We start from the raw sequence: 12,955 nt of genomic DNA, 5'->3' as shown, positions 1-12,955 counted from the left end.
GTCCCAAGTAATAATTTTTTCTTTAAAGTCTATTTTGTTCAATGTAAAGGTAGCTTTACCAGTACTTTCCTTTGGCTAGTATTTGAATGGTATAACCCTTTCCATATTTTCCCTTTCAACTCTTCTGTGTCCTTTTTTTTTTATTTCAATTAAAAAAAATTTTTTTGTTTATTTACTGTGAGAGAGAGACAGAAGTGTGAGCAGGGGAGGGGCAGAGAGAGAAGGAGACACAGAATCTGAAGGAGGCTCCAGGCTCTGAACTGTCAGCCCAGAGCCCAACGTGGGGCTTGAACTCACAAGCCACGAGATCATGACCTGAGCCGAAGTTGGATGCTTAACCACCTGAGCCACCCAGGTGCCCCTATTTTAATTTTTTTAAATATTTGTTTATTTTTTTGGGGGGGGAGGGGCAGAGAGAAAGAATCCAAAGCAGGCTCCAGGCTCTGAGCAGTCAGCACAGAACCTGATGCGGGGCTCAAACCCACAAGCTGTGAGATCATGACCTAAAGTTGGATGCTTATCTGACTGATCCACCCAATATGAATATGAATATTTATATTTTAGATATATATTTTGTAAATAACATATAGCTAGATTTTGTTTTCTAATTCAACATGGCACTCTTTGGTATTTAAAACACCCTGTGCATTTACATTTATTGTCATTACTCATATATAAAGATTTCTACCGTTTTACTTTGGGCAGTTACTTTGCCTGTTTCTTTTTCCTCCTTTCCTGTTTTCTTCTGGATTGATGAGTGTTTTCTATTAGGTATAGAATTCTAGATTTTTTTTTAATGTTTATTATTTTTGAGAGAGAGCGTGTGTGAGTGCACACACAGAGAGAGGGAGACAGAGGATCCAAAGCAGACTGTGTGATGACAGCAGAGAGCCCAATGTGGGGCTCAAACCCACTAACCGTGAGATCATGACCTGAGCCAAAGTCAGATACTCAACTGACTGAGCCACCCAGGTGTCCCCTAGATGTTTTACTATGTACAGTGACATAGTGAAAATCAGAGGACTCTTTTGTCATTTCCCCAGGTAGTTTGAGCTTGTGAAAGGCCATGTTTTTCTTTTTTTTTTTTTTTGTATCTTCATCAAGCACAGTGTTTTGTACATAGTCAATTCATAAAAATTGCATTTAATTACTTATGATGGTAAAGAGTAGTGGGCAAAAAAGGAATGTGACCTTTTTCCTTTTTGAAATTGTCTAAATCCATTTTTGTTTAGTATTCTGTAAACTATATCCAAGTGTTCTTTGCACAATGTTTCCTTAATTAAAAAAATTTGGGGAGGGAGCAAGCATTTTTTTCCATACGTGATATTAAATATCTATTGCCAGTGGGAAAAAAAATCTTCGATGAGGTTTTCCTCAAAACAAAGTATTAAATTACCACAGATAAAATCTCAAGTTTTTATCAGTGACCTTTCATTTAGAGAATGGAACATTAGCAAAGTACCATTTATGAACTTCCAAAAAAGACACTATCTGCTAACGTGTTATTTATGGATTCATGTAATAAACATAAAAACATGAACTGGGGGTGCCTGGCTGGCTCAGTCAGTACAACGTATGATTCCTGATCTCAGGGTTGTAAGTTTGAGCCCTATGTCAGGTGTAGAGATTATTTTAAAAAATAAAATCTTAAAAAAAATAATAAAAACATGGACTCGAGGGAAACTGGATTAAGGAAGAAAATGATCTGAAGATAACAAAATGTTAACATTTATTATTATGAGTGGTCAGTGTACAAGGATTTTGTGTGTCAAACTTCAGTTTTTTATTATTTTAGAAGTTTGTAAAACTGTGATTTTTAAAATGGAGGTTGCCATCTAGTGGACACATTTAAACAGAACTTTAAAAATCTTTTGGTGGTAAAGACAACAATGGAACAAATCTTTTAGATTCTTCAACACAGATAGAAAAGAAGGTCCATTCTTGTGGTTAAGACCACAAACTTTGGAATTGATCCACACCTAGGTATGAACCCTAGTTTTGTTGTATAGAGACTTTATTTTGTTTTTTGTAAATGGGATTAGTAACCTTGTATTTTTAATTTTTTTAAAAGTAAGCTGTATACCCAACACGGGGCTGGAACTGACAACCTCGAGATCAAGAGTTGCACGCCTCTTCTACTGAGCCAGCCAGGTGCCCCAAGACTACTATATTTTGTCTTTATTCTTTATTAAAAATTTTTTTTAATGTTTAGTTTTGAGAGACAGAGCACAAATGGGGGAGGGGCAGAGAGCGAGGGAGACACAGAATCTGAAGCAGGCTCCAGGCTCTGAGCTGTCAGCAGAGTCTGACATGGGGCTCGAACTCATGAGCTGTGAGACCATGACCTGCGCCGAGGTTGGACGCTCAACTGACTTGAGCCACCCAGGTGCCCCAAGATTATTTTCTATTGAATGGTTAGATATTATTAGGTTTGAGCCCCAGATCCCTAGTTATGAATACTCCTATAATCTTAGGCAAGTTAACAAGCTCACAGGATGAGCTAGAGATCTAAATTCCACAAGAGCTGTAGCACTGCCTTGTTCATCGCTCTTTCCCTAGTAAAGCCTTTAATAAATAGCTGAATAAATGAATGAATGGATGGCATTACTTTAATACAGTTCCTGGGTACGTTTACTAAGCTTGTTGCACTCAGTGAATAGTAGATATTAAGTAAATGGTATGACTGTGTATGTTGTGTATATAGCAAACCCTGAACTTGTAACAATCTATAACCTATTTACATAAGTTACCAGTTAAAAACTGTTATATATACTTATGGAAGGCAGCAAACTACTGTTATCTGTTAATTTTGAGGAAAAGGATCCCAATCATGAAATGATAAAAAGACTTGACCTCTAAGACCTGTTTGCTTCAAAGAAATTTAATACTGATAAAAGGCGATAGTTATCAGAATTGGTCTCTTAAAAAAATGAGTCCATTAAGCCTCTGACTCCTGATAGTGGCTCAGGTCATGAGTTCATGGGTTCCATCCTCACTGACAGCGCAGAGCCTGCTTGGGATTCTGGCACTCTCCCTCTCTCTCTGCCCCTCCCCAGATCACGTGTGTGTGCTCTCTCAAACTTTAAAAAAAAAAGGTTACGGGCACCTGGGTGGCTCAGTTGATTAAGCGTCCAACTTCAGCTCAGGGCATGATCTCACGGTTCATGGGTTCGAGCCCCACGTCGGGCTCTGTGCTGACAGCTCAGAGCCTGGAGCCTGCTTCAGATTCTGTGTCTCCCTCTCTCTCTGCCCCTCCCCCACTCATCTTCTGTCTCTGTCTCAGAAATAAACTATTTTAAAAAAAGGTTAAATGGCCTAAATCTCCTCCGAATGTCTGTCCCTCAAGACTCTTGCCAGGGGCACCTGGCTGGCTTAGTAGGGTGACTAAGGGAGCTCTGGGGGAGGGGCAGAGAGACAGGGAGACCCAGAATCTGAAGGAAGCTCCAGGCTCTGAGCTAGCTGTCAGCACAGAGCCCAACGCGGGGCAAGAACCCACGAACCGTGAGATCATAACCTGAGCCGAAGTCGGATGCTTAACCAACTGAGCCACCCAGGTGTCCCTACTCAAGACTTGTTGATGGTCAATATTTCCATCACTATAATAATAAATGGACAATATATGTAAAATAGACAATTGAGCCAATGAAATAATTTCACTAGTCTATTGAACTTTTGGAATCTAGTTTCAGGTTTGGACTGTAATCACTTTTAAAATTTCTTAAGTTCCTCACTGGCCTCAAGTTAAAAAAAAAACCTCTTGATAAAAAAAAAAAAAAAAAAAAAAAAAAAAAAAAACCTCTTGAGGGATGCCTGGATGGCTCAGTGGGTTAAGTGTTTGAAATAGCTTGGGTCATGATCTCACGGTTCATTGGTTCACGTCCCGTGTTGGGCTCTGTGCTGACAACTCAGAGCCTAGAGCCTGCTTTGGATTCTGTGTCTCCCTGTCTCTCTGCCCCTCCCCCAGAGCTTGTGCTCTGTCTCTGTCTCTCTCAAGAATAAACAAACATTAAAAACAACAAAAAAACCTCTTGAAACATAGTCTGGTATGCATTTACGGCCTCAGCAGTAGCTTGCTCATGCCTATTATGTATTGCTAGCCTCGGTAACTTGGTGTAGTGAAAGCAAGGCCCTACAGCAAAAGTCTGCAAGCCATTGCTAAGTTTAAATATTTGTGGATGTCACCTGTTAAGGCATTAAGAGCAAAAGGATCTCTACGGCAGCCAAGCGTAACAAATAATCTTTTAAAATCTTGTAAAATAGCCTATATATAACCTTTAAAATACCCCTGGTATAACACACTGACCCTGCTCACCTTCTTCAGGCCTAATGGCCGGAGGCTCTGGCTATATATCAAATAATAAGTGATATAAGTAATCCTATTGGTGATCAAACTTTTTTTCTTCTTTTCATAAACTGCTGCCAAATCAACAGTCTCATTTAAAAAAAATACTGTTAATGAAAATTTTTCATTAGGATTACACAAATTTGTCAACTGTGTTAAGCTTTCTACGTAACAGACTCCTTAACTGTAAACACTTGCCGAACAAGAAATTTAGCTACTTTTAGTTTATTATAATTGGTTCTGACTGAATCAAACATATAAAGATATCTCTCTTAAAACAGGCTGTGTAGACCAGAATTTAAAATTTATCCTCATTTTAAAACCAGAAGGGCCCTATAGTTAGTGTAATTAACAGAGTGGCCATCAGGAAGTTTGTTGATCACATAACAAGCAATATATTTTACATTCAGCAAACTTAATTTTATCAAATATCCTTTAATTTCACAGACAACAATATGATACGTATTGTGTAAGAAGCGCACAACAGTTCTGCAGTACAATTTCAAAGTGTATACACACTAGAATACAGAGGTTAGACACTGGGGTACAGATGGCATTCTTGACCTTTGGATAAACTGCATACAAAACTTGCAATTCAAATATTAGCCAATCTGGAAACTTTACTTCTCATAATATAAAAATGATACTTTGAGATGCAAAATATTTTTTTTTTTACTAAACTATATAAACATTTAAAATAATCATTAAAAACTCAACTTTAGAATTTATAAAGATTAGCTATAAAAATATATTGGCAGTCACTTTTCTTAGAAATGTACCATTCACTACATTACAAAATAGTCTCTAACATAAAATTGCCTTAATAACCATACTATTTTAGAATCTGATAAACCTTACATTAAACTGATTATAAAATCCTCTTGGAAAACTTTGGTATGCATCTTCAGAAGGTTTGTTAAAAATACTCTAATATCATCTCACAGGCCTGTAAACATTCCATTCTATTAAAGCACAACAGAATAGGTAATGTATATTCAACTGCATACAGAATATAGAATCAAAAAACAATTATATATTTGTAGAAAATCTCCATTCCCAGAGTAACCAAAAACCAAACTATTTAAAAGTATCAAACTTTTAAACAGAAGTTCTCTTTCCATTCTGATAAAAAATGTTACAAAATCACCATACTCCATTCATGTACCTTAGATGCCTTTGAGGACAAAGCCTCAAAAATAGTTAAACCCAAGTCTCAAAACCCCTCTCAAGTCCAAGAAACAAACTTTAAAAAACCCATTTCAATGATCTGACACTAGAACAAATATACGTAATCAAAACACATAATTTATATATTTATGTATTAGCTTTTCTATTTGTAATTTAGAATTTATTGGCAGAAATAAAACACATACACACGCGCGCGCACACACGCAAACAGGTGAAAAAGGTAAATTTTAGGAAATGGTACAAATGCAAACCAAAGGGGTAAATTGAAATCAATTTACCGAATATCACCTTCTCAGGCATTTTTGGGTTACTGTCATTTAGGAAACTCAAATTGGCGAGCGCTCACTGGCCCCTTCGTGAGTGGGTTTCATCTTTCCAGAGTTTCCAGCTGTGCCAGGGACTTCCTTGAGCTCATTTTCCACTTTATCTTCTGTCACCAGATCTCTTGCATATGATAATTATCTCTGAGTTGAAAAAGCCTAAATAAAAAGCTTCATTTGACCTTTTAATTTATAAAACTCCACTAAAAAGAAAAGAAATCCATCTAATTTTTAGGCAAGTCTGCAAAAAATATTTTCTTTCTTAATCAAACACTTTTATGGGAATAAAGATCCTTCAAAGTTTTTAACTCTTCTATTAGAGTTTTATTTTGATTTTCCAAGACTGCAACTCGATTTTCCAGGCATTTCACATATTCTTTCTTCTTTCTGCGACATTCTCGAGCAGCTTCTCTAAATATAAGCATTAAAAACCAATGTCAGAAGAAAGTTCACATTCCTTAAATGGTAAATGCACCTCAGTAATCCTGCCTGGTCACCTCTCTACATCTCTACTCGGCGGAATACATGGATCTTAAGTGCAGAATTCAATCAGTTTTGGCAAATGCACATACCTATATATAACTCCCACACTTACCAAGACACAGGACTTCTTTGTTGTCCCAGAAAGTTCCCTCGTGCCCATTCCTGGTCAGTCCTCACCCCCAAACAACTACTGTTCTGATTTTTATCACCACAGATGAAGCTTTTCCTATTCTAGAACCTCAACTAACAGAGTCACACAGTAGACGCCCTTGTGTCTGGTCTCCTTTCACTGTCTTTTTGAGGCTCATGGATGTTGCTTCGCGGCGGTCTGTTCCTTACTGTTGCTGAGTGTGTTCCATTGTGCGACCATCACCAGAGTCTGCTCATCTATTCTCCAGGGCTGTGTCTAGTTTTAGCTGCCATGCATGTTCTTATGCCAGTTTCTTTGTGAGCATATGTTCCAGTACCAAGGAGTGAAATTTATGGGTCCTCTGGCTAACTTCTGACACTGTTTCTTCAATTTTTATTTAGGTTTTAATTACAAACAGTGCTTGATACTCAGTTTTGTACATGTCCTCTTAGAATATTTCTGTGAAGTCACATACATGTATTACTTATGTAGAGAAGTATTATTTTGAGTATTTTCTATATTCTGTATAGGTATAATCTGCAGCTTGTTTTACACTGTCTTAATGTTTCCACATAGGCACAGATCTTTGCCATGTGAACACTTCATTGTTAATTCATTTTTATTTCCCCGTCTCCTAGTGAGATTGAACGTCTTTTCAAAAGCTTATTGGTCTTTTGGCTCTCTTATGGAAACTGCCTATTCATACCGTTTTTCTATTCATACCTTTTCCTGTTTTACAATGAGAAATTACAAAGACCAATGACCTAAGAACTCTGTGTGCATTATACATATTATCCTTTATCTGTTTCTATATTATTTCCTTTTTAAAAGTTTATTTTGAGAGATGAAGAGCGAGTGTGAGTGAGGGAGAGGGGGAGAGAGAGAGAACTTGGGCCCAAGCAAGCTCTGAGCTGTCAGGGTGAAGCCTGACACGGGGCTCAAATCCACAAATCATGAGATCATGACCTGAGCTGAGATCAAGAGTCGGAAGCTCAACCAGCCAAGGCCCCCAGGCACCCCTGTTTTTATATTATTTTCTATCATTTGACTTCTCATATTTTTGTATCCTATGCCATAAGTGCTTCTCTCTTAGTCTTTTTCTTGGCTTAGATTAAAATTCTATGCACTGTATATTTCTCTCAAAGATAATTTTTTTGCTTAATTTTTCACAATTAAGTCTTTAATCCATCTGGAATTAGTTTTGTATGTGATATAATATACAGGAGTTCAATTTAATTTTCTCTCAGATGTGGTGTTGTGTCAGATAACATGTATTAAATATGCTATCCTTTAGAAGTATTGTACTTAACTAGCATAAGAAGCTATTTCTGGGCTCTATCCTGTTTGCTAACGCTATTGTCTGCCTCTTTGCTGATACCAAATTTTGATTTACAGTGGCTTTAGAGAGTATGTTTTAATGTCTAATGGACAAGTAACCTCTTTCTGTTCTTGACCATTCTTGAACACTTTGTTCTTTCATGTAAACTCTTATCTTATTTTGTCCAATTCCATGGAAATCTATAGTTTGAATCCCATGAAATTTATATGTGTATTTTAGCGGTGCCTGGGTGGCTCAATCGACTAAATGTCTGACTCTTGGTTTTGGCTCAGGTCATGATGTCATGATTCATTGAGTTTGAGCCCCGAATGGAGCTCGGTGCTGATAGTACAGAGCCTGCTTGGGATTCTCTGTCTTCCTCTCTCTCTAGCTCTCTCAAAATAAACAAACAAATACGATCCTCTCCTATTGAACTTACTAAGTATTTTATGATTTTTCTGGTCACTAATGTGAATATTACTTCCCATTATTTTCAAGATAGTAATTCACAGTAGAAAAACTTACTAAATTTCCTTATAAATCACTATAATTAAAAAACATTATGAAATAGTATACACACAAAAGACTGTATGTGGTGTAGATATGTTATGAAACATAATAAAATGAACACATGTAAACCCAACACCTGATTTAATAAGAAAATATGATCTATACTGTTGAAGAGCCTTCTGTGCTATCTCCTGATTCCATACCCCTCTCTCGCCCAGAAGCAATTACTAGCTTCCATCTTTTACTTATTTTCAGTGTTAGTAATATTTATAGGCCTCTATTATATATAATTTAGCTTGCTTATATTCTAAAGCTTGTTTTAAAATAATGACACTTTATGTATTGTTACAACTTGTTTTCACTCAACTTTATTTTTCTAATACTTATTCCTGTTACAGTGATCAGTCAATACCCATGAACACTATCAGACTGTATAAATACAACACAATCTGTGTGTCCATTCTGTTACTATGACTATTTAGGTTGTTTCCTGATTTTTGCTGCTGTGAACATTTTTATGCATGCTTCCTGCAAAAGTCTCAGTCACATACCCAGAGTAAAACAGCTTAGTCACACAGCATATCCAGGTCAGCTGTACAAGATAAGGCCAATTAATCCGAAGGGGCTGTACCAACTTTCACTCCCATAAGCAGTCTAAGTTTCATTATTCCAAATTCTTGCCAATTCCTGGTTAGACTTTTAAGATTTTTGCCAACTGGATGGGGATGAATGGTAACTAAGTATGTGGTGTTAATATGCATTTCTTTGATTACTGATTGATAAGGGTGAATAATCCTTCATGATTATTAACCACTTGTGTTTTCTGAGAAATGCCTATTCATATATTTTGCCAATTTTTCTTCTGTTGGGCTGTACTTGATAATTTAGAAGACATTTCTATTTTTTCGAACAAATCTTTTATTTTTTTGTTAGCTATATTGCAAATATCTTCTGGAGGACTGGAGCTTGTATTTTCACTCTACAGATGAACAGAAATTATTAATTTTAATGAAGATTAATGAATCTTTTATGTTAATGTTTGTGGGATGGGTGTGCATTGTTTTCCTATTCCTGAAACCATATTATATATTTTCACCTAAAAGTTTGAAAATTTCACCTTTCACATTTGTGTTTTTAATCCTTCTGCAATGATTTTGTGTATGGTGTGAGGAAGAAATCCAATATTTTTTCATTTATCAATAACTATCCTAATACCATCTACTGAAGAGTCCCTCCTTCCCCTAATAATCTTTCATGTATCAGGGTGTCATGTGTCCATGGATTGGTTTCTGAGCTATTTAACTGGTCATTTTGTTTTTTTCTCAATGCCATGCCAGTATCGCATTATTTCAATTACCACAGCTGTAAGTAAAACTTGATATCTCCTCACCTTATTCTTGTCTGGAATATTTTGGCTGTTCTTGGCCCTTTACTCTTCTATAAATTTTAGTATCAACTTGTCAAGTTCTTCAAACAACCTGTTTGGGTTTTGATCGGAACTGCATTGAATCTATGGATCAATTGGGGGAAAAATAGTCATCTTTATAATACTGAGTTTCCATATCTATGGACATAGTATCTATTTCTCCATTTTATTTAGGTTTTCCTTAAGGTCTTTCAAAAACATTGCACATATTTTTCATAAGTGGCCTGGACATCTTTTGTTGTTAGATTTCTTCTAAAGTATTTTGTTGATAACATAAATGGTATCTTTTCAATAATTATTTACCAAACTACTGCTGATATAAAGAAATACAATTTTTTGAAAATTGGTGTTACATTTAGCAATGTTATAAATTCATTACTTCTAATAATTTTTCTGTAAGTCCATTTCAAAACAATAGACAATTATATAAAAAAATGGTAAGGATTTCTTTCCTTTAAATCCTCATAATACCCCCTGTTCTTTTCTTGTTTTACACTAAATAGTTAAAGGTTTGTTTCTAGTACACTGTTGGTTCCTTTCCAAGCTTTCAAATACTTTGTAGATGATTCTCGTGGATATTCTAAGCAGATGAATATATATTTACTACTAAGAGCGGTTTTTTTCTTTTCCAATTTTTATCATTTTTATAATCTCGACCTTTGATGATTTTCACGCATATTTTTTTTCAGCTTGTATTTATTTTCTGAGAGAGAGTGTAAGCAGGGGAGGAGCAGAGAGAGGGAGACAGAATCTGAAGCAGGCTCCTGTCAGCACAGAGCCCAACGTGGGGCTTGAACCCATGGACTGTGAGATCATGACCTGAGCTGAAATCGGACGCTTAACTGACAGAGCCACCCAGGCGCCCCGTGTTTTCTTTAAATATAGTAGACAGGTAACTGAAGGCTTTACAAAAGGTGTTCTGTTGTGTGCTCTTTCTGATGACTCTTGCTCCTGAAAGGTAGTATGGTATATTTGAATATCTAAGTCTTTGGACTCTGAAACCTGGACCCGTGTGTTTAAATCCTACCTCTACCACTTACTAAGTAGTTTAACCTTGGGCAAAGAAATTAACCCCTCTACACTTCAGTTTCTTCACCTAAGAAAAACTGAAAATAATATTATATACACCTCAAAGATTTTTGTGAAAATTACATAAAGGCTTGGCACATATGATGATGGAGGCCTAACTCCTTGGATAGTCTGTGATTTTTCAACTTGTATTTGTTAGAACTTGATGTATGGGAATCTGTTAGAGCCTGTGATAAAACTGCTTTCTTCCAAAAAGTTGGGGGCACTATGGACCCAGACCATTTTTAAATTACAGCTGACTCTTGAACAACACAAGTTTGAACTGTGTGAGTCTACTTATATGCAGATTTTTTTCTGATAAGTATAGTTCTATAAATGTATTTTCCTTATGATTTTTTTCATATTTTTCTTTTCTCTAGCTTACTTTATTGTAACAATACAGTATATACTACATATAAAATAGAAAATGTGTATTAATCGGCTATTTATGTTATCAGTTAAAGATTCTGGTCAACTAATTTTTGGGAGTCAAAAACTATATATAGATTTTCAAGTGTGGGGCGGGGCAGGGAGGGTCGGCACCCAACCCCTGCATTGTTCAAGGGTCAACTTTACTTGGGTCTTGACTTCATGAAGAATAATCCTCTCTGATCCAGTTGCAGCCTGCACAGACCCCAGGCTTTGTCCCTAGTCCCCCCTGCATACCAAAGCTCTACCAATCACAAAGATTTGAACTGATCTACAGATTATACAGGGGTTGCTTCAGTGCTTATTAACTTCATGGTCTTGTGCTTCTGATTCATTCCTAACTTCAAGAGCTATATCTTACTTGCCTGCAGGCTCATCCAGTCATTTAAAAGGGTGTTTTTCATATTTCATCAAGCTTTTAATAATATTACACAGCCGAGGTCATATGGTCAGAAACAGAAGTCTCATTCTAGAAATTCTTAACAAATCTTTTGGGTTCCCTAGGCACATAATCATATCAATAACAAAAATCACAATTCTTTTCTAGTATTCACCTAACTTACTTCAGTTCCTTGTCTTATTGCAATTGTCAGAACCTCCAGAACAACAGACAATCCTGCCATGTGACCAAGTTCATTCACGATGATGCTTACTCTCAGTTTTTAGTAAAGAAACATTTACCTTGAAGTAATTAAATGCCTCTCTCTGGTCTTTGTATGATAATTTTTATTGCTCTAGAAAATCATCCTTTTATTCTAATTTTCTAATTTACTGGTGAGGAGTTAAAAAATAGAATCCTACTGTAATTTTTAAAATATGTGTTTTATAGGTGGGTACCTACCCTTTTTGATTCCTAACATAGTTTTTATTAGTGTCCTTTCTCTTTTTTCCCTTGAACTCACTGCAGAAGGCTACCCATTATATTCTTTTTCTCAAAAACTGGTGGTTCTTCATGGCTGATGTATACACAGCTTATATAACTATGTTTAAAATACATTTTGAGTGAAAGTAAGTGTTGCTGGAGGTTAAATCACTGCTATATATTCATGGGTAAGACTCATTTTTAGCATTTCTGTGTCCATCAGTTTTTTTAGGAATTCTTTCCTCTTCTCGCTATCAATGGCAAGCAGCAAATTATTATTTTCATTTAACTTCTGTCAGCCCAACAAGAACAAAATATATTGTCTGAAAAGCTGTGCTAGTCAAAAGACACAATAAAAATGAAAGAACTCGAGGTCATATATTAAACAGAGTGTGCAGTGGGACCCATTGGAAATGAACTAGATACAACCTAAAACTCAGTAAAATAAAGTTGAGATAAACCTTTTTTTTTTTTTTTTTTTTTTAAACTAAGCTGTATGGCCATTGTGGGGCTCAAACTCACAACCCCAAGATAAAGCCATGTGCTCCACCGACTGAACTAGCCAAGCTAGCCAGGCACCCCAAATCTCTCATTTTTAATTCACAATTCCAGTTAACAGCTGGTTATGTTTCGAGATTTACAAAAACATTACCCATCCCGGCAGTACAATTTTACTACCTACCTGTTCTTCATCAACCTTATTTCTCTTTTCAGTTGGGGGTCATCTGTCTTAGTTGTCTGAGATGTAAGTGTCACAGGAGAGGTCATCACCACAGTCTGTGGCAGCGAAGTAGCTGAAGGTGTGGTGCGGATCTGATACGTCTGCATATCTCCTGATGCAGCTGTGTGGTCAGAAGAATGAGTTAATTCAGACATGTC

At 36.3% G+C, this 12,955-nt stretch overlaps 1 protein-coding gene across 8 annotated transcripts in view; it reads right to left on the bottom strand.

Moving 5' to 3' along the window:
* Positions 1–4,713: 4,713 nt before the first annotated feature.
* ATF1 (activating transcription factor 1) overlaps positions 4,714–12,955 on the bottom strand; it is a 78,013-nt gene continuing 69,771 nt past the window's right edge. For 7 of the 8 annotated variants that reach the window (XM_039241372.1, XM_039241366.1, XM_039241371.1 and 4 more), the window contains 2 exons: positions 12,759–12,918; positions 4,714–6,261 (listed from right to left, as the gene is read on the bottom strand). In XM_039241372.1, the coding sequence (XP_039097303.1) occupies positions 6,117–6,261; positions 12,759–12,918 (305 nt within the window). In that variant the 3' untranslated portion in view covers positions 4,714–6,116. Of the gene's footprint in view, positions 6,262–9,687; positions 9,802–12,758; positions 12,919–12,955 lie in introns of those variants that run through there. The other variant, XM_039241367.1, reaches the window with a different exon arrangement.

This window comes from Hyaena hyaena, unplaced genomic scaffold, assembly GCF_003009895.1.
Source record: "Hyaena hyaena isolate Hyena2069 unplaced genomic scaffold, ASM300989v1 scaffold_192, whole genome shotgun sequence".
NCBI classification, from domain to species: domain Eukaryota; kingdom Metazoa; phylum Chordata; class Mammalia; order Carnivora; family Hyaenidae; genus Hyaena; species Hyaena hyaena.
The sequence above is the reverse complement of the archived record's forward strand: the minus strand, read 5'-3'. Positions and strand labels throughout refer to the sequence as shown.